Source organism: Tamandua tetradactyla, chromosome 21 (genome assembly GCF_023851605.1).
Source record: "Tamandua tetradactyla isolate mTamTet1 chromosome 21, mTamTet1.pri, whole genome shotgun sequence".
In the NCBI taxonomy this organism is placed as follows: domain Eukaryota; kingdom Metazoa; phylum Chordata; class Mammalia; order Pilosa; family Myrmecophagidae; genus Tamandua; species Tamandua tetradactyla.
This window is the reverse complement of record NC_135347.1, coordinates 17,083,839-17,110,404: the sequence shown is the minus strand read 5'-3', so window position 1 is coordinate 17,110,404 and position 26,566 is coordinate 17,083,839. Positions and strand designations below refer to the sequence as shown.

The 26,566-nt window shown below is 36.1% G+C and overlaps 1 protein-coding gene across 22 annotated transcripts in view; it reads left to right on the top strand.

Moving 5' to 3' along the window:
* Positions 1-26,566, top strand: part of APC (APC regulator of Wnt signaling pathway) — a 220,943-nt gene that overhangs the window by 62,429 nt on the left and 131,948 nt on the right. The window contains exons 1-2 of one of the 22 annotated variants that reach the window (XM_077138951.1): positions 5,497-5,565; positions 16,507-16,542. The exons of 18 other annotated variants lie outside the window; for them this stretch is intronic. Coding sequence is in view for 1 of the 4 variants with exons in the window: in XM_077138945.1 (XP_076995060.1) it covers positions 5,419-5,565 (147 nt within the window). In the remaining 3 variants the exon portion in view is untranslated. Of the gene's footprint in view, positions 1-1,602; positions 5,566-5,585; positions 6,121-16,506; positions 16,543-26,566 lie in introns of those variants that run through there. 3 more of the 22 variants (XM_077138945.1, XM_077138948.1, XM_077138957.1) reach the window with 3 other exon arrangements.

Sequence of the window (26,566 nt, the reverse complement as noted above, 5' to 3'; positions counted from 1 at the left end):
CTTTTCTGGTTGTTATTTGCATGAAATATCTTTTCCCATCCTTTCACTTTCAACCTATGTTTATCTTTGGGTCTAAGATGTGTTTCCTGTAAACAGCATATAGAAGGATCCTGTTTTTCAATCCATTCTGCCAGTCTATGTCTTTTGATTGGGGAATTCAGTCCAGTGACATTTAGTGTTATTGCCGTTTGGATAATATTTTCCTCTACCATTTTGCCTTTTGTATTATGTACATCATATCTGATTTTCCTTCTTTCTACACTCTTCTCCATACCTCTCTCTTCTGTCTTTTCATATCTGACTCTAGTGCTCCCTTTAGTATTTCTTGCAGAGCTGGTCTCTTGGTCACAAATTCTCTCAGTGACTTTTTGTCTGAGGATGTTTTAATTTCTCCCTCATTTTTGAAGGAGAATTTTGCTGGATATAGAAGTCTTGGTTGGCAGTTTTTCTCTTTTAGTAATTTAAATATATCATCCCACTGTCTTCTAGCTTCCATCGTTTCTGCTGAGAAATCTACACATAGTCTTATTGGGTTTCCCTTGTATGTGATGGATTGTTTTTCTCTTGCTGCTTTCAAGATCTTCTCTTTCTCTTTGACCTCTGACATTCTAACTAGTAAGTGTCTTGGAGAACGCCTATTTGGGTCTATTCTCTTTGAGGTGCACTGCACTTCTTGGATCTGTAATTTTAGGTCTTTCATAAGAGTTGGGAAATTTTCAGTGATAATTTCTTCCATTAGTTTTTCTCCTCCTTTTCCCTTCTCCTCTCCTTCTGGGACACCCACAACACGTATATTTGTGCGCTTCATATTGTCCTTCAGTTCCCTGATCCCCTGTTCAAATTTTTCCATTCTTTTCCCTATAGTTTCTGTTTCTTTTTGGAATTCAGATGTTCCATCCTCCAAATCACTAATTCTATCTTCTCTCTCTTTAAATCTATCATTGTAGGTATCCATTGTTTTTTCCATCTTTTCTACTTTGTCCTTCACTTCCATAAGTTCTGTGATTTGTTTTTTCAGTTTTTCCATTTCTTCTTTTTGTTCAGCCCATGTCTTCTTCATGTCCTCCCTCAATTTATCGATTTCGTTTTTGAAGAGGTTTTCCATTTCTGTTCGTATATTCAGCATTAGTTGTCTCAGTTCCTGTATCTCATTTGAACTGTTGGTTTCTTCCTTTGACTGGGCCATATTTTCAATTTTCTGAGCGTGATCCGTTATCTTCTGCTGGCATCTGGGCATTTAGTCAGAGTTCCCTGGGTGTTGGACCCAACAGGTTGAAAGATTTTTCTGTGAAATCTCTGGCTTCTGTTTTTCTTATCCTGCCCAGTAGGTGGTGCTCGTGGCACTCGTTTGTCTGCGGGTTCCACCAGTAAAAGGTGCTGTGGGTCCTTTAACTTTGGAAAACTCTCGCCGTGGGGGAGGTTCGCCAGCTGAAGCAGCTTGGAAGAGTGCCAATCCGAATCTCCCAGCCGGCCCGGGGATCCAAACGCGGGGAGGGTCGCCTGCCGCCGCAGCCCGAGAGAGTGCCCGTCCGAATCTCCTAGCCAGCCCGGAGCGCCAAGCGTGGCGGGAGGACGCCAGCCGCCGTGGCCCGGGGGAGTGCACCGTTCCCTGCCGCACTGGGAAGCCACGTGTTTGGAAGGGACCCCGGTCACCATTCTCCACGGCCTGGGGATCTCCGATCCTATTCTCTCAGCTGGTCCTGGGGGCTGCGCGTGGGGCGGCACCAGCCGCCGCGGCTTGAGGGGACCGCCTGTTCAATTCTCCCAGCCGGCCCGGGAAGGAGAGAGGGAGGGACTCCGGCCCCCTGCCGCCCCGGCCCGGGGAAGCCTACGCCCCTCGGCAATCTCACCGGAGCGGATTCTCCCAGCCAGTCAGCCGTTCCAGAATGGGGTACGCTGTCTTCTTGATCTCTGTCGTGGCTCCGGGAGCTGTTCTGTATTGTTTCTACTCCCCTAGTAGCTGTTCTGGAGGAGAAACTAAGACCTGTGCGTCTTACTAAGCCGCCATCTTCTCCGGAAGTCCCTATTATCATTTTAATACCAAAACTGGGTAAAGATACTATAAGAAAGGAAAACTACAGGCCAATCTCCCTAATGAACATAGATGCAAAAGTTCTCCCTAAAATATTAGCAAACTGAATCCAACAACACATTAAAAGAATTATACACCATGATCGTGTGGGGTTTATACCAGGAATGGAAGGATGGTTCAACACAAGAAAGTCAATTAATGTAATACAGCACATTAACAAGTCAAAAGGGAAAAATCATATGATCATCTCAAATGATGCTGAAAAAGCATTCCACAAAATTTAGCATCCTTTTCTGATAAAAACACTCCAAAACATAGGAATCAAAGGTAACTATCTCAATACGATAAAGGGACTATATGAAAAACCGATAGCCAGCATCATACTTAATGGAGAGAGATGGAAAGCTTTCCCCCTAAGATCAAAAACAAGACAAGGACCCCCACTGTCACCACTATTATTCAACATTGTGCTAGAAGTTCTAACTAGAGCAATCAGGCAGGACAAAGAAATAAAAGGCATCTAAATTGGAAAGGAAGAAGTAAAACTCTCATTATTTGCAGATGATATGATACTATACTTGGAAGATCTTGAGAAATCGACAGCAAAGCTACTTGAGCTAGTAAACAAATTCAGCAAGGTGGCAGGATATAAAATTAATGTACAAAAATCAGTAACATTTCTATACAAAAACTGTGAGCTAGCTGAGGAATCAGTTGAAAAAATTCCATTCAAAATAGTAACTGAAAGAATCAAGTACTTAGGAATGAACTTAACAAGGGACGTGAAGGACTTGTACCCAGAAAACTACATAACATTGCTAAAAGAAATCAAAGGAGATCTATATAGGTGGAAACACATTACCTGCTCGTGGATAGGAAGGCTAAATATAGTTAAGATGTCAATTCTCCCCAAGTTGATATACAGATTCAACACAGTACCAATCAAAATTCCAACAACCTACTTTGAAGTTTTGGAAAAACTAATTACCAAATTCATCTGGAAGGGAAAGAGACCCCGAATAGCTAAAAGCATTCGAAAAAAAGAAGAATGAAGTGCTTGGATTAATACTCCCTGACTGTAAAACCTATTATAAAACCACAGTGGTCAAAACAGCATGATACTGGCACAAATATAGAAGCATTGATCAATGGGATCAAATCAAGAGTGCAGAAATAGACCACCAAATCTATGGTCAATTGATTTTTGACAAGGCCTCCAAATCCTCTGAACTGGGACAAAATAGTCTTTTCAATAACTGGGCATGGAAGAACCTAGATATCAATAGCGAAAAGAATGAAAGAGGACCCTATCTTACACCCTACACAAAAATTAACTTCAAGTGGATCAAACACCTAAGTATAAAAATGCTTCCTGCATACTTTATATATTTAAATTACCAAAAAAGATCTTAAAATCAATCTTCAAGCCAACATCCTACAAAATACAATTCTTTTTTTTTCTCCTGGTTTTCTGGGGTTTTATTTATGTTTTTAATCAGAAGGATTTCACAACCAGAGGCAGATGATAAGGGCTGTATAATCATTATCAGAGATCAAGGCAGCTGGATTACAAAAGAGAGGTTTCAAGTATTTCCCTCTCTCTGTACCAGTATACCAGAAAGTAAAAAGGAATATCTGTATAATGAATGATTCAGCAATCAAAATCATCCCTTAAGGGCGGGCCATGGTTGCTCAGTGGCAGAGTTCTTGCCTGCCATGCCAGAGACCCAGGTTAGATTCCTGGCATCTGCCCGTGCGACAAAAAAAAAAAAATCCCTGAAATCCTGATTTCTAGGTTACACTACAGTTGCTCTAATTAAAAAATAAAAAATATGACAGTTTATTTTTTAAAACAATCCTGTTAATTCTATTTGGTCAAAAGTTTAGAAAATTTTTTGTGAAGTTGAATAATGTGCTCATATTTATAACATTTAATTATGAAGTCATTTACTAAAAATAATGAAGCTGGTCATAATGAACACTGATACTTGAAATCAGGGGTCAGTTGCAATCTCATCAGAGCCTTAATTTACTAATTTCTTCGTGTATTTCATTTTGATGAGAATATGTTTCATTTTGATGAGAATGTTTTTTAATGCATATGGATATGTAAATAGTAAAAATGATAACATTTTCAATTTAATAGGAATGTCAGGAGCCTTATTCTCATATATATACAGTCTGATAGCGTAAATTAGTTCTTCAGTGATCTCCATTGTGTTCTAATTTGGCTAATATATTTTGATTGTATGTTTTTAATTGCAGTTTTAAAAGTAGCTGAATACAGTTTAAAAATAAAATTCAAATCAAACTATTATAGAACCCATGAGGAAATGAGTTTGAAAGTCTTCCTAAATCAATGAACAACAGTAAAACGTGAAGATTTTGGACTAGCTTGCTTTTGCATTTGAAGCATAGTGATTAATGAACATGTGATAGTCATAGCTTTCTTTATATTTTTACTTGAATCACTATATTTGAATTCACTTTATTTGAATTCTACAATTCATGCTGAAATCATTTGGACAAATATTTTAGCTATAAATGGATTTGCTAAATAATAGCTTGAATCATGGTCTGAGTCAAGGGTAATAGACTTAAAATTGTGTCTTGGAGTACTAAACAGTTATTCTTAGGAATTTTTTTGAAGGATACTTTTTCTTTTCAACAATTTCAGGCCCCATGCAAAATTTATCTATTCTCAGTTTGTCAAAAAGTTTTTTTTAAATGACTCTATATATGAAAAAATCTTGTGCAATGAATCATGAACTTTCAGCAAAAGGAGCTTAAAAACCTTTTATAAAACCAAGTCATCCTGAGAAAATACATTTTACAGAGGACATAATTGAAACACTGAGAGTTTAAATGACTAAGCCGGCACAGCTAGTGAGTGGCAGGAGCAAAAATTCAACCCAGGCCATGTGACTTCAGGGTTCTGATCTCAACCACTATACTTTGTTGCCATCATAGCTTTTCTGGGAACTATATTTTTAATTCAAACATAATTCTAGTGATTTACCTAACAAGTCAATGATTTGTAAAGTGAAATTGTTCATTGTAATACATATAATGGAATTCTGTTTCTCTGTTCTGTTAAACATGTTAATTTTTAGCGAGTAAGATGTAATTATTACTCCCCAGCCACCTCCAGCATCTCTTGCTGATCTTTCTACCCTGTGGACCTCCCCCACCCCATCCTGTAATGCATTTCAGCCATCCTTTAGCTTCCATGGGTCGCCAGGATAGGGACGGTAAGAGTGTACCCGCGAGTGCTTTTTGCCGGACTACGGCTCCTGTGGGCTCTGCGGAGGGGCGGGGCCCGGTTCCCTGCTGCGGGGTGCTGCGGGTCTAGAAGCAGAGTGTGAAGCAGCTGTGTAATCCGCTGGATGCAGACCAGGGCGCTCCCAGTTCCCATTGGGGACCTGCCGATTGGCTGGGCGCGGGCACACGTGACCGACATGTGGCTGTATTGGCGCAGCCTGCCCGGGTGTCACAGGAGACGGAATGGAGGTGCTGCCGGGTTCGGAAATGGGGTAGGTGTGGGAGCCACGATGGCCAGGCTTGCTGCAAAGGGATAGGGGGATGCGATTTTTCCTCCCGTCGTCTGAAACCGGTGGCCTTTCCTTGGCACAGGGTCCGCTGCCACATGCCAAGCGAGGAAGCAGGGGCGTTCCCCCCCTTCACCCCGCCTCCCCCCACTGCAGCACAGGAGATGGATTTCCTTTACTTCTAACCCAGGGTTTTTGACAGGAGAGGAAGAAGGGGGGAGGGTAAGAGTGTTAAGGGGAGTCTGTTGTGAGAAAAAGCTGTTTTTGAAGCCAGAGGGGGGTTTTGTTTTTATAATGCCTGTTGACAGAGTAGAGTGGAATAACAGTATCTAAGGAAACGGGTAGAGGACAACAAAGAATGGAGCGTATTCATGGTGAGGAGCAAAAGCCTTTGCCCATTGAAAGGCTTCTTTTCCTCCCCGGCCACAAGGACTCATGCAGTGGTAGCCTAAAGGGAGAGGATACAAAGCTGCTGCTGATGCCTGGTGTGAATCTAGTGGAAAGAAGGGCTACCGAGGAGAGAGGAAAAGAAGGTAGCAGGTACTGCAGAACTTGTTTGGTATTTTTGGTTGATTGGTGAAATTTTAGTTACCTATAATATGCCTGCTTTTTACAAAACATCCAAGCCCTGTGAATAGGATGACGAAAAGATATCAATGTCTTTGTTAGCTACAAGACGCAGTGGTAGTGGCTTTTTGCGGATGACTGCAGTAGTGCTTTTCTCCCTCTGTTAGGCTGAAAAGACAACTGCAGAGCAATAAGAAACCTTGCAGCGGTGCCATAGAAGTCATTTAGAAGTTCTGATTTATAATAGCTGCCTGAATAGGAGAAATAAATTAGCATTTTAAAGTAGACAAGTATGAAGGTATGAATTTTTTGAAAGTGGGGTGTATTCAACCCTTTGATTCTACAAAAGAGATGATCAAATTCTTTCATTTCACATAAACCCTATAGGAAATAGTAATAAATTATATATGAAGTGGTGGATCTTTTCCTTTGTTAGTGTGGCTTTTATGCCATTAATTAGGTCATTCAAGAGTCTGTCACTTTATATTGTAAATCACTTTGTGAAAAATTATGCTGATAAATTTTTCACAAGCCTAAATTAAGATCTATATTAAGTATTTTAATATTACTCTTTGGTCACCTTAGATATCATTTCATAAAGTCTAGAGGCAAATACTTTCAATTAAAGCCTCCATGGCTTTTCTTGCAGATGTATTTCTATTTAGTGAATACTCATAAGATATACTCTTCATATAAAGCATTTTTCATTGGACTTATTTTTTTGCCTTAACTGTCTAAAATGTACCTTTTCAGATTGATATAAATGCCTTCTCCTTATGCATATTTATAGTAGCCACCAGACACACCTCCCCACTCTCTGAAACAGGTACGGCAATGGCTTTGTAAACTCTATGATCAGTGACAGTTTCTCCTAACTAATTGTTTATGTCATAGAAAATGTTGCAAGAACTTACAATCTTGTTTCAGTAATTTTTCAAGATAAATAATTAGACTTGAATAGATAAGATTCATTTTTATTGATAAATTGAAACAATTTTGTTTTAAAAATATTTCTGCTTAAAGATTATTTAATTTTTATTAAAAATTATTTAATCATTCTTAGGGTCTCTTATTAAAATCTGATGGGAATTGTAGCTTGAAGTAAAGAAATCCCAAATGAAGTTTAACACCTAGTATCATTCAGTTCTTTGAACCCCAAATAGTATAGTCCTTGAGAGTTTATAAAATTCTTTTCTTATTTTGCTATTTAAACAGCTCAATATAGAATTATTTCCATTTTAAATGTGAGAGTACCCCTAATCAGGTATTGTGACATTATTCAATGTCATATATTGTATAAGGATGAAAAGAACTCTTCTAACTCCAACCCTATTAAAAAAACTATTTTATAATGCCTCTTGTTGCATGCGAAATAATGTGGTAAAGCTTTTGCTTTGAGAGATATGGAAACATACAAAATAGTAAATGATAAATAATATAAAACGCAATGTAAAGTACTGATAAATCATTCATTAAATGAAAAGGAAATATTAATTTAGTTGTGGGTTTTTAACTAAAATATAAGAATGTTTTATAAAGCACCTGATAGCCAAAAGAGTGGAGAGGCAGCAGTTTTCATATTGACATTCATAAACGTTTTATTAATCGCTTGAATACTTCTAAATAGAACTGTACTAGATGGAGATATTTTTCTGTATTAAAGAAAGAACTAAAATAAGAAAAGTTTATTTCATTCCTCATATACTATGAAACGTCTAATATACGACTGACTTTTGGCCTCTAGCAGTCTTTAAAACTAGTGTTAATTGATATGGTCAGAATTGAATGATTAAGGAATTCAAAAGTTAAATATTCATAAGTATGCTTTATGAACAGAATCAAAGATTTTTATTATTGTTTTTCATTTCAATTCATTGCACTGTAGATTTTTATTTTACCATTTTCTCTATTTTGTATGGTTACTAATTTTAGCGATCTTTTATATTTTTAAGTAACATCTTAAAATTTTAGTCCCCCCCACCCCATTTTTTCTTTGTCTTATAGTCTGAGTGAAACTTAATCCAACACATAAGATGGGGGTAAGGCATTATAATTCAGAAAAGATGAGTAACACTTGAGGAAATAAATGTACATCCTCTACATGTTTGAGTACCTACTAAATTACAGATATAATAGGTGTTAGAGAGTCAAATAGGACATGTAACTAACATGTAAGAAACTCATATCAGAACTATGAAATTTTACTGGAAGTTAAGCACTGGCTGCTTCTGTTCTTCCTAGGATCTTTGAAGGTTTATATAAGCTAAAATGTCTTCTGATTTAGAGAAATGTGATGGTTTGTTCTTTGAAAGAGTATGACTTGTCATAAAATCTGCTTGGAATGACAGATAATTCTGAAAAGTAAATTTCTTTTGAAGTGTGAAGGGTCCTGGATGTAAAATGAGATTAGATTAAGTGATTTCTAGATCTTCTGGTTCTAATAGTCAGTCTATGGTTCTTGATCTCTATATGGTTAACCTTTAGAAGGAAAGGTATACCGCCTCTTGTTTTGGTACAAGTGGCAGACATCTCATATTTTGTAATAGATTTGTTCTCAAAAATTATTTTGTATCAGTCATGTTATCTTAAGTCCATGAAAGGCCCTTCTCCTCTTTGTTCCCAAACCCTACTCCCAGCCCTCTTCTAGGTACTTATTCAAATATGTTTTTAAATATTCAAGAATTCTTATGAAATGTTTAGCATGCTTTTGTATGTTAATGTTTTAAATGTACATAATACTTGAACATTTTTTAAATCAACGCTATCCATTTTACTCTATGTGCATCTAGATTGTGGTTCTAACTGCTGTATAGTGTAGATCTATACTATCTGCTATTCCTCTAGTGAAGGCCCTAGATTTTTCCAAATCCTTTTTCCCACAAACAGCAGCATTATAATATACATTCTTGTACATGGGTTCTTATAGACTATTAGTTAAGTATCACTACATAACAAATTACTCCAAAATTTAATGGGTTAAACAACAAAACAGTTTTTATTTCAGAGTTTCTGTGGGGCAGAAATTCAGGAGCATCTTAATTGGGTGATATGACCAAGATCCCTCTTGAGGTTCCAGTCAAGATGTCAGCCATTTGAAGGCTCGACTGGACTGGAGCCTTCCGGAATGACTCATTCACATTGCTTCAGTTTGTTGCTGGCTGGCAAGAGGCCTCAGATCCTTGCTATGAGGAACTGGGGCTACTTGAGGGTATTCATGACATGGTAACTGCCTTACCACAGTGATCCCAAAGAAAGAGTAAGAAGCTGTAGTACTTACTGTTTATGACCTAGTCCCAGAATTCGTACACCATCACTACCACCATACTTTTTGTTAGAAATGACTCAGCCCAATAAGAAGAGGTAAATTAAGCTCCACTTCTTGAAGGAGACGGGTAGAAAAAAAATATGTATGTATGTATTTATAGAAGCTGGAAGTTTATAGAAAAGTCATAATAAAATACAGAGTGCCCTTTTATCATCCTATTATTAACACCTTGCATTAGTGTGGTACATTTGGTACATTTGTTGCAATTCATTAAAGAACATTTTTATAATTATACTATTAACTATAGTCCATTGTTTGCAGTAGGGCTTACAGTTTGTGTTGCTTAGTCCCATGGTGTTTTTAAATTTTTATTCTGGTTACATATGCAACCTAAAATTTCCCCTTTCAATCACATTCATATATAAAATTTTGTGCTAATTACATTCACATTGTTGTGCTACCATCCCTACCATCCATTACCAAAGCTTCAGTTTTACCCCAAATAGAATCTCTGTACAAATCAAGCATTAACTCTCCATTCCCTACTCCCAACCTGGACCCTGATAACCTATATTCCAGATTCCAACTCTGTGAATTTGCTTATTCTAATCAGTACATATCATTGAGGTCATACATTTGTCCTTTTGCATCTGGCTTATTTCATTCAACATGATGTCTTCAGGGTTCATCCATATTGTCACATGTATCAGAACTTCATTCCTTTTTATGACTGGTAATATTTCATTGTAATTATATTCAACATTTTCTTTATTTTTTTCTCTTGCCTGAAATTTAGTGATTATATAGTATAGCATATATACAAAGCAAAGAAATAAAATTAAATAGCAATAGTTTTCAAAGCACTCTTCAAAAAGTGGTTACAGGATAGATCCCAGAAATTTCATGGGCTTCCATATGATCCTCTCATATTTTTCCTTCCAGCTACTCTAGAATATAGGAGGCTAGAGGGCTTAAATACTTTTTTATCATCACAGTCAACTTTTTTCCTTCTTTGTTTTGTGAACAGTAACATATATATATATATATATATATATAAGCTATAAATTTCCAAACACAGCACCACAATTACTTGTAGAACATATTTCAGACTTGGACATGGGTTACGATTTCACAGTTTTAGGTTTTTACTTTTAGCTGCTCTAAAATACTGGAGACTAAAAGAGCTACCAGTTTAATGATTCAGCATTCATACTCATTTGTTAAGTCTTATCTTCTGTGTATAATTCCACCATCACCTTTGATCTTTCCATACCTCTCATTGGGGTTGTTTGGGCTATGGCAATTCTAAATTTTTTATATTGGAAGGGTCTGTCATTAATATGGGGTAGGAAGATGGAACTATCTGATGTTCTGGAGAGGCTGGGCTCAGTTTCAGGACTTGTCTGGAGATTGTAGGTTTCTGACAAGTTACTCTAGTGCCTGGAACCCTTGTGGAATCTTATAAATTGCCCGAGATGTTCTTTAGGATTGGCTGGAATTCTAAAGAAGGAATAAATTCTCCTTTATTCATTCATTGGTTGATGGACACCTGGGTTGCTTCCATCTCGTGGCAATTGTGAATAATGCCACTATAAACATTGGTGTGTGAATTACGATTCAAGTCCCTGCTTTCAGTTCTGGGTATGTATCTAGAAGTGAAATTTCCCAGTAGTAAGGTATTCTATACTTAAATTTCTGAGGAACTACCAAATTGTCTCTCACAGTGACTGTATCATCTTAAATCCCCACCAGTCAACAAGTATTCCTCTTTCTCCATATCCTCCCCAATACTTGTTATTTTCTGTTCTTTTTAATAGTAGTCATTCTAGTTGATATGACATGGTATCATTATGGTTTTGATTTGTGCTTCCCTAATAGCTAATGATGCTGAACTACTTTTCATGTGCTTATTGGCCATTTGTATACCCTCTTTGGAGAAATGTTATTCAAGCCTTTTGCCCATTTTTTAAATGAGTTGTTTGTCTTTTACTTGTTGAGTTGTAGGGTTTCTTTATATATTCTGGATACTAAACTGTTATTGGATATGTGGTGTCCAAATATTTCCTCTTGTTGAATAGGTTGTCTTGTTACTCTCATGATAAAGGCCTTTGATGGGCAAAAGTTTTAAATTTTGTTGAGATCCCATTTATTTATTTATTTTTTTATAGCATGTGTTTGGGTGTAAAAGTATAAGAAACTATGGCCTAATACAAAGTCCCGAAGATGCTTCTCTACAATTTCTTCTAGGAGTTTTATAGCTTGGGTTCTTATATTTAGGTCTTTAACTCATTTTGAGTTGATTTTTGTATATAATATAAGGTAGGAAGTCTACCTTTTATTCTTTTACATGTGAGTATCCAGTTCTCCCAGTACCATTTGTTGAAGAGACTGTTCTTTCCTAGTTGAGTGGACTTGACAGCCTAGTCAAAAATCAGTTGACCACAACAGTGTCTATTTCTGAACTCTCAGTTCATTTCCACTGACCTGTATATTTATCCTTGTGCCAGTACAATGGTGTTTGGATTACTGTAGCTTTGTAATATGTTTTAACATCAGGAAGTGTGAGTTCTCCAACTTCACTCTTCTTTTTCAAGATGGTTTTAGGCTATTTAGGTAAGAGCCTTACCCTTCCAAATAAACTTGATTGGTTTTCAATTTTCTGCAAAGAAGGTGTTGGAATTTCAGTTGGAGTTGTGTAGAATCTAAATTGCTTTAGGTAGAATTGACATCTTAACAATATTTACTCTTCCCAAAGCATGGAATGCCCCTCTGTTGATTTGGATTTTCTTTGATTTCTTTCAGCAAACTTGTAGTTTTCCCATGCAAAAATCCTTTACATGCTGGTTTGAAACTGTTACATATCCGAGAAAAGCCATTTTCTTTCAATCCTGATCCAATCTTGAGGGGCCAGAACTATTTTGCTTAGGGTGAAGTCTTTGATGACATCGTTTCCATGGAGATTGACCTGCTCAATTGTGGGTATGACCTTTTAATTAGATTTCCTCTGTGGAGATGTGGCACATCCAATTGTGGGTGTGGCCTTTTGGCTGGAGATGTGACTTCACCTACTCAAAGTGGTTAGTTTGATTAGTTTACTGGTTTCCTTTATAAGGGGAAGCATTTTGGAGTTGCTTCAGAGCTGACATAGATGCAGGCAATTGGAGATGCTTGGAGTGTTGACAGAGAGCAGATGCCCAGACACAGATGTTTAGAGATTCAGACCCCAGCAGATGTTGTCATGTGCTTTCCCATGAGAGGCTAAGCAAACCACAACCCTGAGTTTTGCCTTGGAGAAGCTAAGTGAAGGCCCACAGATGCTTAGAGAGGAAGTTGCTTTGGAAGCTGGACGCAAAGGTACCGGGAACAAGGACCAGCACATGCCAGCCTTGTGCCTTCCCACCTGACAGACATCAGCCTTTCTTTGGAATCAAGGTATCTTTCTCTGGAAGCCTTAGTTTGGACATTTTTAAAGCCTCAGAACTATAAAAACATGTAACAATATATCCCCTCTATAAAAGCCAACCTATTTCTGGTATATAGCATTCTGGCAGCTCTAACAAACAAAAACAATGTGCTTGGTTGAATTTACAACTCGATATTTGATTCTTTTAATTGCTGTTGTAAATGGAAATTTTTTATTGTTATCCTCCTCAGATTGCTCATTACTAGTATATAGAAACACTGCTGACTTTTGTGTGTTGATCTTGTATCCCACCACTTTGCTGAACTTGTTTATTAGCTCTAGTAGCTTTGTTGTAAATTTTTTCAGGACTTCCTATATGTAGGATTTTGTCTTCTGCAAATAGTGGAAGCTTTACTTCTTCCTTTTTCAATTTGGATGCTTTTTATTTCTTTTTCTTGCCTAACTGCTCTAATTAGAACTTCAAGTACAGTGTTGAATAACAATGGTGCCAATAGGCATCCTTGTCTTCTACCAGATATTAGAAGGAAAGCTTTTTTGTTTTTCACCATTGAATATGATGTTAGTAGTTGGTTTTTTTCTATGTCCTTTATCATGTTGACGAAATTTCCTTCTATTTCTATCTTTTGAAGTGTTTTTATCAATAAAGGATGCTGGATTTTGTGTAACACCTTTCCTTCCTCAATTGAGATGGTCATGTGTGGGTTTTTTTTCCCTTGGTTCTGTTAATGTGGTGTATTACATTAATTGACTTTATGTTGAACCACCCTTGCATACCAGGGATAAAACCCACTTGATCATGCTGTATAGTTCTTTTACATACTGTTGGATTCAATTTGCTGGTATTTTTTTGAGGATTTTTGCACCTATATTCATAAAAGAAATTGGTTGCAATTTTTTCTTGTATCTTTATCTGCCTTTGGTGTAAAGGTGATGTTGGCTTTAATAGACTGATAAGGAGTGTTCCTTCCTCTTCAGTTTTTTGGAATACTTTGAGCAGGATTGGTACTCATTCTTCTTTAAATGTTTGATAGAACTCACCTGTGAAGCCATATGGTCCTGGGCTTTTCTTTGTTGGGAGGTTTATAATGATGGCTGATCCAGTGTTTTTACTTGTAATTGGTTTGTTGAGTTCTTCAGTTTCTTCTAGTCAGTTCCAGGGATTTGTCCATTTTATCTAGGTTGTCTAATTTGTTGGCATATAGTTGTTCATAGTATACTCTTATGAGTCTTTTTTTATTTATTGTGGGGTCAAAAGTAATGTCCTCCCTCTCATTTTTGATTTTATATACTTGCGTCCTCTCTCTCTATTTCCTTGTCAGAGTTCTAGAGTTTGTCAATTTTATTGATCTTTTCAAAGAACCAAGTTTTGGTTTTGCTAATGCTCACTATTGTTTTTTTATTCTCTATTTCATTTATTTCTGCTCTAGTCTTTATTTCTTGCCTTCTGCTTGCTTTGAGTCTACTTTGCTGTTCTTTTTCTAGTTCCTTCGGGTGTGTAGTTCTTTGATTTTAGTTCTGTCTTCTTTTTGAAGTGTTTTTATCAAGAAAGGATGTAAGCATTTTGGGATATAAATTTCCTTCTCAGCCCTGCCTTTGCTGTGTCCCATGAGTTTTGATATGCTGAGTGCTTATTTTCATTCATCTCAAAATGTTTACTCATTTCTCCTGTGGTTTCTTCTTTTCATTTGCCAACTTCTTAATTGATTTCCAGCTTCCATTGCATTGTGCTCAGACAAGATGCTTTGTGTAATTTCAATTTTTTAAAATTTATTGAAACTTGTTTTGTGACCCAACATGTGGTCTATCTTGCAGAATGACCTGTATGCACTTAGAAGGCTATATTCTCTATATCTCTGTTAGGTATAGTTCATTTATCTTATTATTCAAGTTCTCTGTTCCCTTATTAGTCTTCATCTAGATGTTCTATCTATTGATTAAAGTACTGTACTGTATTGAATTCTCCAACTATCATTGTACAGGTATGTTTCTCCTTTTAGTTTTGCCAGTGTTTGCTTCATGTATTTTGGGCATATGATTAGGTAATAAATATTTATGATTGTTCTTTCTTTCTGATAGATTTTCCTCTTATTAATATATAGTGTCCTTTTTTGTCTCTCATAAAAGACTTTGACTTAAAGTCTGTTTTGTGCCATGTTACTTTAGTTAACTCAGCTCTAGTTTGGTTACTGTTTATTAAATGGATTATCTTTTTCCATCCTGACACTTTCAACTTGTTTTTGTCTTTGGGTCTAAGGTAATACTTTGGTAAACAATGATATTGTTGGATCATGCTTTGTTTTATCCATTCTGCCAATTTTTTACTTTTGTTTGGGGAGTTTAATCCATTAGCATTTAATGTTACTATAAAAGCCACATTTAACCTCAGCCATTTTGTCCTTTGGTTTTTTATATCTTTTGTCTCTTTTTTTCTTTATTGCAGCCTCCTTTTCTGTATAGTTGAACTCTTATGATGTATTTGACTGATCCCTTCATCATTTGTGTTTTATTTTTAAAATACTTTCTTTGTAGTTATCCTAGGGTCTGTATTACACTTCTTACATCTGTAATCTCTTAATTTGAAAAGATACCAAGTTAACTTCATTAGCGTACACTCACTGCTCCCGAATCCCTCCATTTCCCTCTCTTTATGTTGCTTTGGTCCCATGTTACCTCTTTGCATTTCATGTGTCTGTCCATTATCAGGAAATATGACGAATTCTTACGCAATTATATTCTGACTGTAGTAGTTATTAAAGAATAGAATTATATATTGAGGATACAGTACTATTGGGCTTTACATTCACCCATTTAGTTACTTTGACTAAAGATCTCAGTTTCTTTGCACTGCTTCAAGCCACTCTCTCCTGTCTTTTCCTTTTAGTGTGCAGAACTCCCTTTGGAACTTCTCATAGGGCACATCTTTTGGTGATAAACTCTTAGTTCTGTTTATTTGTGAATATTTTAAAATCTCCCTCATTTTTGAAGGACTATTTTGCCAGGCGAATTTTTGACTGACATTTTTTCTCTTTCACCTTATATATATTGTATCACTGCCTTCTAACCTCCATAGTTTCTGATGTGAAATTGATGTTTAGCCTTATTAAATATCCCTAGTATTTGATAAATTGCTTTTCTCTTGCTGCCTTCAGAATGTTTTCAACTTTGGCATTTAACATTTTGATTAGATGTATATCAGAATAGGTGATTAGAGTTATTCTGTTTGGAGTACATTGTGCCTCTTGGACATGTATATTTAGTATCTTTCATAGGAGTTGAGAAATTTTCAGCAATTATTTCCTCAAATGGTCTTCTGCCCCTTTTCCCTTTTCTTCTTCTGGTACTCCCCTAATGCATATATTGGTATGCTTCATGATGTCACTCAAATCCCTGAAACACTGCTCAATTTTTTCTATTCTGTTCTCTATCTATTCTGACTGTATCATTTCAATTGTCTTGTCTTCTAGTTTGCTGCCTCTGTGTTCTCCCTGTTCAAATTTGCTACTGTGTGCCTCTGATGTATTTTTTTTTTTTTTTTTTTTTTTAAGCACAGGCAGGCATCGGAAATCAAACCTGGGTCTCCGGCATGGCAGGCAAGAACTCTGCCTGCTGAGCCACTGTGGCCTGCCCAAAATGATTTTATCAATTTTTTTTTTTTCTTTTGCATGGGCAGGCACCAGGAATCGAACCCGGGACTCCAGCATGGAAGGTGAGAACTCTGCCACTGAGCCACCACAGGCCTCCCTCTGCTGTATTTTTAATCTCCATTTTTGTCCCTTTCATACTGTAATTTCTTAATGTTTCTTTTTAAACTCCCTAATTATTTTGCTCATACATTGTCTTCTTAATATCCTCTAACTCTATATCTGCCATTGGTTTATTCTGTCCATATTTTCCTTCATCTCCTTGAATTGATTTAGAAAATCTGTTTGAACTTCTTTGATTAGTTGTAGCAAATTCTATATCTCCTTTGAAGTTTTCATTTGTCCCCTTGATGAGTATTATTTTCCTGTTTCTTGATATGACTTGTACTTTTTGCTCATGTCTGGGCTTCTGATTATTTTGATGACTTAACTCTGAAGGTCAATTTCTCCCTCTTGCTTAGAGTCTTATTGTAGATTGGCTATGTGTTAAAGCTCTCTTTGACACTTGGTCTAACTTATACTGGACCTTTAGAGTAGCCCTTCTTTAACTGTTCAAATTTTCTCAGGTTTTCTGCACCTCATTCTTTCCCTGATTAGGCCATGTAACTTTAAGGTTGCCTTTAGGTATGTGCATTGTTTCTCCTCTAGGAGAAATCTTCCTTTCCTCTGTTCCTTCTCCGGAAATGTTGATCTGTTTTGTTTGTTTTTGTGTAGCATTCCGCCCCACCCGCCCCAGATCCTATGATTTGTGTAACTTCTCTCCCTCACTCAGTAAAATTTTCAGTTCTGGGTCCCGTTCTGTCTTATAACAGTTCAGATTCCCCCCTTTTTCTCTCCAGTTATTGTCCCATTATAGTATCCTGCTATGGGGAGCTGGATGGAATCAGTCCAAAAAGGTCCATTTTTTACATTTACGTGATCTTGCAACGAGACACTAGACTGTGGTGTGCACCTCTTACCAATAGTTCTTCCATGTTCTCTTTTATTTCCTGCATTCCCTTTTTCTTTTTACATGGGCAGGCACCGGGAATCGAACCCGGGTCCTTTGGCATGGCAGGCAAGCATCCTTGCCTGCTGAGCCACCGTGGCCCCCTGCATTCCCTTTTGCATGCTGTGTTATGCCCTTGGTCTCTGAAGGTTTGGGTCCCTGTATCTGGATATGCATAGGATTCTAACTCTAAAAATGTGTGGGTCCAAGTGAGGACAAAGGGTCCCAATTGGCTGGTCTCAGACCTAGATCTACCTGTTTTAGTTGTGTTATTATTGTCTTTTTCTTTGATTCAGCATTTGTGGAGTCCTTCTCTGGTCTCCGTTGTCCTCCAGCGTTCCAAACTAGTGGAGTTTGTCCTTTTATTAGTTGTTTTGTGGGGAGACTTTTCCAGGGGATGTCTTACGTTGCCATGTTGATGATGTCTGTGGATATATTTTAAAACCACCATATGGACCAATGGGAAGATTTCCTGGGAATTTAGAAGAAGGATCACTGAGTCATAAGGCATTGTTTCTTATTGTTGTTACTAATTATCTCAGATTTAGTGACTTAATACAACACAAATTTATTATCTTACAGTTCTGGAGGAAGGAAGTCTAAATTAGTTTTCACTGGGCTGAAGCAAGGTATTAGCAGGAGAATCTCTTTTCTTGCCTTTTCCAGCTTCTAGTTGCTGCATGCATTCCTTGGTTTATGGCCTCTTCTTTCATCTTCAAAGCCAGCCATGCAACAGATCTCTGACTGACTCTAATTCTGCTTTTGTCATCACACTTCCTTCTCTGACTCTGATCCTCCTGCTTCCCGTTTACATGAACTCTTGTGATTACATTGGTTCCATGCATATAATCCAGGGAAATCTCCCCATCTCCATATCTTAACTTAATCTACAAAGTCCCTTTTTCCATGTATGGTAACATATTCATAATTTTCAGGGATTAGGACATGGATGACTCTGGGGAGCCGTTATTATGTCTACTCCTGGCATACACATGCAAGTTTTTATATTTTTAGGCTGGGGGTTGTTTTTTTTAAGTTAGTGATACTGTTGTGAATAACTGTTAATTTTTGTAAATTCAGATTTTCGTTTACCAGATTTGTTTATGTAATATACCAATCACTACAATGATAAGTAGGTAATCATTGAATGGTAATTGAATATATTTCCCACTAGTTATTTTTAAATTCTTTGTTTTATCATCACTTAATTTACCTCATATATTAGCCACTACTGACATAATCTATAATAGAAACTGAGAAACAGTAACGCAACATGGCCTTGTTAAGTTTCTCTTTGTTCCTGTTAGACTATTGTAACATCATTCCTCTGGGTACTCTATTCAGACCTCAGCTTTCTTAAAACTGTGAACTGTTTTAGCCAGAATGTGGTTCCAGCCTACTTTTATATCCTTACCACCAAGTAGACATCATTTTTTGACATCTTAGTTTGATCATGCTGTTCCTTCTCCTTTCACATTTTTGTTTGTTACAGTTATGCCATCTCTCAAGTCCCCTCTTAAATGGCTTTTACATTTTGAATTTTCTCAGCAAGGTACAGCTCCTACATACTCTGTTTCAATGTTTTTGTACCCAAATTTGCCCTTGAATTTCTAGGCAATATATGTCTTAGCCTAAGTCCCCTTTAAATCAAGAGTCTGAAAGAAGGCCTTATGTGAAAAACTGTACTTTAGGAAATAATCCAGGGAGCAGTAGTCAAGGCTTGGGAATGGTGAAATAGGGAAGGAAGGATAGCCAGTACAAGCATGTATTCTCAAATTGGTCACCACTTTAGGTAACTGATTATTCTACCAGGACTTTCTGAAAAACCACATAGAATGTGCCTCAGAATCATCCACTCAAAGGAAGAAATAATAGAGTAGCTCCCATTTCCCATCGGTCAAGGGTTGCTCCATCAAGGTTCACTGTCTGTATTAGGGCTGGGGACCCACACTTGAATGTCAGAGATGCCCTAGGACAGAACACAGAAGATAGCTGTTTTGTTTTATATACATAACCTGATATTTAGAGATAAGAATGAAGCCGAACAGGTTGGGGTTAAAGTAATCCAAAACATAGGGGTAAGGAAGACAGTGTCTATATTTTAGAGCTGCACATAGTCTTTGAGACCCGTAGAAGAAAGGTTTATTTGATCTGAAACTGAAATTTTCTGTACTGCATAATCTAATGCAACCTATCTGTATAGCTTATTTGAACAACTGAAACAGAGAGCACAGAATGAGAAAGAGGTCCTTTAATTCTGTATCGATTATTGTAATGCCTGTAAACATCCTAGAGTATATTAACCAGATAATCAAAAAGTATTGGCAAAGTCCCCTGAGGGATGGGAGAACGACTGTGGAGCTATTAAACCTTACCAACAGGGACTCTCGATGCTGTGTCAAACTTTAGGGACACCCAAATCAGTAGGCCATGCCCCCAATCATGAGACTTACTCTTGTGAAGCTTGTGTAGGTAGCATAGAAGCTTAGACTACCTGTAGGCATGCCTAAGAGTTACATCTGGAGGACCTTTGTTGTTGCTCATATGTGGCCTCAGTCTCTCTAAGCCCAACTCTGCAAGTGAAATCATTGCCCTCTCCCCTAAGTGGTACATGACATCCAGGGGTGAAAATCTCTCTGGCGATGTGGGAGAGGACTCCTAAGGATGAATCCAGACCTGGCACCATGGGATCAACAATTACATCCTGACCAAATGGGGGAAAAAGAAGTGTAATTAATAAAGTAACAGTGGCAGAGAGAGTTCAAACAGAGTTGAGAGGTTACTCTGGAGGTTGCTGTACCTTGCTACCTATCATAACCTGCCAACTCCCCAACCAGGACCATTTCAACCAATCCTAAAGAACACCTAGGGCAATCTATAAAATTCCACAAGGGTTCCAGGCACTAGAGTCACTTGCCAGAAACCTACAACCTCCAGATGGGTCTCAGGTCCAGATAAGTCCTGAAACCTAGCCCAGCCTATCCAGAACATTAATTAGTTCCATCTCCCTACCTCATATTAGTGACAGATCCTTCCAATACCAAAAATTTAGAGGAGGAAAATTGTTAACCTTGAACATTTATATTATTAAAGAAGAAATAAATGGAAACTAATAAATGAATATATAAGTAAAGTGAGGAAATAAATGAATTAATACTCAGTTTATTAACAATTAAAAAAACAAAATAAACCAATGAGAAGTAGGAGGAAATAATTAGTAAAGAAAAACAGAAATTAATAAAATATAAAACGAAGTAGTGAAAGGATATGTAACACCAAAAGTTGATTTTATTTTCCTTGTAAAGATCAATGAAATAAGATGAACCCTGGAAAGCTTAATGAAGGGTAAAAGAAGCATTAATGAGAAAGGAGATATGTTCAGATAAGGAATTTAACAGTGAGAGAATATGTACAGCCCTATAGCAATATACTTGAAAAGCTAGAGAAAATGAATACTTTTCTGGTGAACTATTAATGGATAAAATAGATGCAGAAAGATGAGATCTGTTAACCACAGAAGATAGTGAAAAACTTAAAATCTTCCTTCTAAAAAGGCACTTTCTGATTTAGATTCTAGCTAACTTTCAAATAAGAGGTAAATTTATTACTGAAACTATTCCAGACTGTATAAAAAGATGAACACCCTCCTACCAGTTCATTTTATGAACTTAGCATAAGCCTAATTCAAAACCTTATTTTAAAATGCTACAAAAATGTGTTGGTTTCTTTTATGAATATCTTTTATGGTTTTATAAAAGCAATGCGCAAATTTCTCTTATAAAAATTCCAAGTGAAATATTTTTAAATGAAGTGCTACAGACTAGTAGCAGGATAAAATATAATGAACAGATGTGATTTATTAAAAAAAACTTTTTAGAAGTGTGATTTACTCCAGGAGTGGATGATAGTCAGCATTAGAAAATCTTATAATTAACTTCGTCAACAAATACAAAGAGAAAATATATGATTATATCAGAAGATGCTATCAAAAAACATTCAATAAAAAAAAGCATTCAACAACCACTCCTAATAAAAACTTTAAATAAAATAGAACAAAAAGAAACTACCTAAAACATGTTAAAGATATTTACTGAAATCAAAGAATAGGAATATTACATGGTAAAATACTAAACCATTTCTGTTAAAATCAAGAATAAGATAGGGTTCTTTACTATTCTTCAACATCATTTTGAAATTTCAGGCTCTCACAATAAGACAAGAAAAAGAAATTACATATAGCTACTGGGAAATAAGATGCAAATATATCTTTTCTTATAGTTTGTATGATTGCATGCCCAGAAAACCCACTAGAAAACTATCACCATTCATAGGATAATTTGGTAAAATGGTTGCAAAAGGAAACTATATTAAATAAAACCAGTAGCTTTTTTCTGTACTAGCAGTATCTGGTTAGGGGTGATAGTGTTTCATTCAGAACAATTCAAAATAGTAAAATACCTAAGGATAAATGTGATAAGAAAGGCATAGAGCCTTTTAATGAAGAAAACTGGGAAATTTGATTCAAGGACCTGGATCATAGAAATGTGAATCTATCCAAAATTAATATATAATGTATTATATTCATAGTTTTAAGTATATGTTAGAATTTAGCATATGTTTAAAAATATATTTAATTTCCCTGGAAAAGAAATTGTTTAATAAGTAGTGCTAATGTGATAAGTTATACATATGGAAGGCAATAAAGTTGTATTAATTACGACTTTCAGGATTGTGTTGTATAAAAGTTGTGATAATAAACATCCTTATCTTGTTCTTGGTTTTAAAGAGAATACTTCAAACATTTCTATATTAAGGAATTATGTTTACTGTTGGTTTTTGATAGCATTCCTTCTATTTTCACTTTATTAAAAGTTTTATCATAAGTAGGGTTGATTTTTATTGAGTACTTCATCTAATCAAGATGATTGTGTTGTTTTTCCTCTTTAATCTTTTCATGTAGTGAATGACAGAAATATATTTTTATCTAATGTTAAACTGTCCTTCCATTCCTGGAATAAACTCAGATTGGTTCCATGATAGTTTCTTTTCTGTATACTGTCTATTCTGTTTCCTGATAAATTTACTGAAAATTTTTTGCATCAGTATTCATGAATAATATTAGGCTATAATTGTTCTTCTTTTCATGCTGTCTTTGACTTCCATATCATGTTTATATGGGTCTCATAGAATGAGTTGGGAAATATTTCCTATTTTTCTGTTCTTGGAAAAGGTTGTATAAAATGATTTTGTTCGTTTAAAGTTTGATAGGTGCCTATAAAAACCGTTTGGGCTTGGTGTTTTTGTAGGGGTTGGAAGGAGGTTGGAGAGAAGAAATTTTAACTTCTGCTCCAATTTTTTTAATAGCTTACAGGACTATTAAGATTTTGTTTCTTCTTGAATCAGTTTTCTCCTCTAGAATTTCGTTCATTTCACTCATTGAGGGATCTCTCTCTCTAGTCTATTATAGTCTTTTAAAAGAAAGAGCTTTTTGTTTTGATTTTCAGACTTCACAAAAGGAAGACATCTTCTCAGCAGACAGAACTTTTTTCAGAGGCAATGACAGTATATTCTTTCAGTGACACTTTTTATCTTTACTCAGTCCTTTTATTTTACTAGAATGTGATGGACCATGTAAGAGTGATATATGCTCCCCTTTTTTTCTAACTTTTTTTTTATAACATCAACCTCTTTCTTTCTAATGCTTACCTACTATTCTACTGCATGGTTTCCACTGCAGGGTCATGTCCTATTTATTTAAAAGTAGTTATGCTTTTATACCAAATAGAAACTTTTCCATCTCTTTGAAATGTTAATTTTAGTAATTTATTACAATTAATCTATTAATTTTAGTAATAGAACCTAAATTCTGTTATTCCTAGTCTAGTAACAGACATCACTGTTTCAGAGCACTCTGGACCTCTATGTACTTTTACATGCATTAACAAATTAGTTAAAAATATTCCATGCCACTGTAGCACCCTTCTTGGAAAGAGGGTATGTCCCATTTAAATATCTTTAGTTAAAAGTCAAAACTCTGTTTTCATCATTAAAATGCCATGTAATGTTTTGTTTAATATCAGTATTTCATCATAATTTTTGTTTTCTATTTTTGAATCTTTTCTTTAGATAGAAGCATTGTGTTTTCTTGATTATGAGTTGAAAATATTAAAAATTATTAATAAAAATTATAGTCTTACTAACTCATAATCATTTTTTAGCACTTCCAGAATTTCTTCAGACAAATACAAACAATTGTAGTATAGACTGAGTCTTATTTTCTCCCATTTTACATAAAAAGTAACATGCTGTACCCGTTGTTGTAGACCTTTTTTTCACTTCATTAACTCTTAGAGAGCTTTCCTTCTCAGCATTTAGGGAGGTTCCCTGTTCTTCATGGTACCTTCATAGTATTCCATTTTACAGATAACCATAATTTATTTAGCGTATTCCTCTTTATGCACTCTTGGGTTGTGGGTTGTTGCCAGTCTTCTGCTGTTAAAATCAGTGCCTAAGTGAACAACCTACTGTAGACATCATTTCATAGGTATACAGATATGTTCCCAAACAGATCCCCAAAAGTGTGAATTGTGGATCTAAAGAAAAATGCCTTTTTAATTTTGAATAAGTAACACAAAATTATAACCCCCTTAGGACTTGTACTAATCTGTATTCTCACTATATATATATGAGTATATCTCTCTGCAGCTTCAGCAGGATAGCATGTTGTCAGATTTTGGACTTTTGCCAGTATGTAGAGGAAAGAGTATTTCAGTGAAGTTTACTTTGCACTCTCTTCTTATAGAGATTGAGCATCTTTTCATATGGTTAGGAGCCATTTGTCTTCCCTTTTCCATGAAATGTCCTCCTATGTTCTTTTCCACTAAAAAATACTGGCTTATTTTTAAAAAATCAATACCTAGAAGATGTTAGGAGAGAATAGCCCTTTGTCTGTGAATGAGTTTCAGATGTTTCTCCCCAATTTGTCAGTTTGTTTAGCTTTTCTTAGAGTGATTTTTTTTTAACTTGGTATTTGATACAAAGTGGATAACCTACTTATCCTAATACTGTTTACTAGAAAATCTATCTTTCCTCCTGAATTTGAGAAGCATTAATATTCTTCACTAAATTCCAGTTTATACTGTGTTCTGTTTCTGGACTTCCATTTCATTCATCTCTCCATCTGTACATGGCTCAATACCATACTCTTTTAATAATCAGAGTATTTATATCTGATATGGATACTCCCCCACCCCCCAAAGTTGCTCATCTTTTTCAGAGTTTTCATCAATATTCTTCTTTATTTTCAAATGAGCTTTAGGATCTATCTAGTTCCCCTGCCCTCCCCAAATTCCCATATTTGGTTTTCTGATTTTTGGCTGGCTTACAGATTAACTGAAAGAGAGTTGAAATCCTTATGATATCGAGTTTATGTCTCTAAGAAAACATTGTATTTATTATCTTTTCATTATTCAAGTCTTTTGTGTCCTTCAGTAGTGTTCCTTCCACTACTTCTAGCTATTTTTAAAATATCTAGAATTTATTTTCATTTATGCTGTAGGGAAAAAAATAGGTATAATTGTTCATTGTGGAAAATTTCAAAGATATCAAAAGTACATAACAGGGCAGGAGTTCCAGTTTGCTAGCTGCTGGAATGCAATATACCAGAAATGGAATGGCTCTTAAAAAGGGGAATTTAATAAGTTGCAAGTTTACAGTTCTAAGCTCAAGAAAACGTCCCACTTAAAACAAGTCTAAAGAAATGTCCAAATAAAGGAATCCAGGGAAAGATAACTTGGTTCAAGAAGGCCGATGAAGTTCCGAGTTTCTCAAGTGAGAAGGCACATGGTGAACACAGTCAGGGTTTCTCTCTCAGCTGGAAGGGCACATGGTGAGCACAGCACCATCTGCTAGCTTTCTCTCCTGGCTTCCTGTTTCATGAAGCTCCCTGGGAGGTGTTTTCCTTCTTCATCTCCAAAGCACTGGCTGGTGGACTCTACTTCGTGGTGCTGCAGCCTTCTCTGCTGTCTCTGAATCTCTCTCTAAAATGTTTCCTATTTTATAGGATTCCAATAAACTAATCAAGACCCACCCAAATGGGTGGAAACATGTCATCACCTAATCCAGTTTAACAACCACTCTTGATTAGATCACATCTCCGGGGGAATGATCTAATTACAGTTTCAAACATACAATACTGCATAGGAATTAGAAGAAATGGCTGCCTTTACAAAATGGGATTAGGATTAAAACATCTTTTCAAACCAGCACAGCAGGCAACGGTGGCTCCGTGGAAGAGTTCTCACCTGCCATGCCAGAGACTTGTGTTTGATTCCTGGAGCCTGCCCATGCCAAAAAAAAAAGTGCGTAACAGCATAATGACACCTACATACCCATCACTCAGCTTCAACAGTTATTAACTCATGGCCAATCTTGTTTCATCTCTCTCTCCCATATTATTTTGAAGTAGATCCCATTTTTTGGTGCATATCTCTACAAGATAAGGAGTTATAATTCACACCTAAAACTAGTTGAAAGTAATTCCTTGACAGCATGAAGTAGCCATTCAGTATCCAAATTTTCAGTGGTCTCATAAATTTCATACCTTTATATACGTTTTTAAAAGTTTGATATTGTAATAATTTTTCATTAGTTGTAACAAAGGCAATATATCAAAACTAAATGTCAATAAGAGGGAGGTATAAGAGAGGGGTATGGGTTTTTTTCCTTTTCTTTCTTTTTGGAAGAAATAGAAATGTTCTCATATCGATTGTGGTGGTGAATGCATAACTATGTGATCATACCAGGAGTCATTGATTGTACATTTAGGATGGATTGTATAGTGTGTGAACAAAGCTGTTTAAAAAAATAAGCAGAAAATTACAAGTGCTGGAGAAGATGTGGAAGAAGTATACCTTTTAGCTGTTGGTAGGGAAGTAGAATTTTGCAGCCCCTCTTGAGGACAGTTTGGCAGTTCCACAAATGCTAAATATAGGGTTGCCATATGATCCCACAATTTGTTACTAGATATATGGTTGGAAGAACTGAAAGTGGGACGTTAATAGACGTTTGCTCATCAATGTTTATGGTGGCATTAATCACAG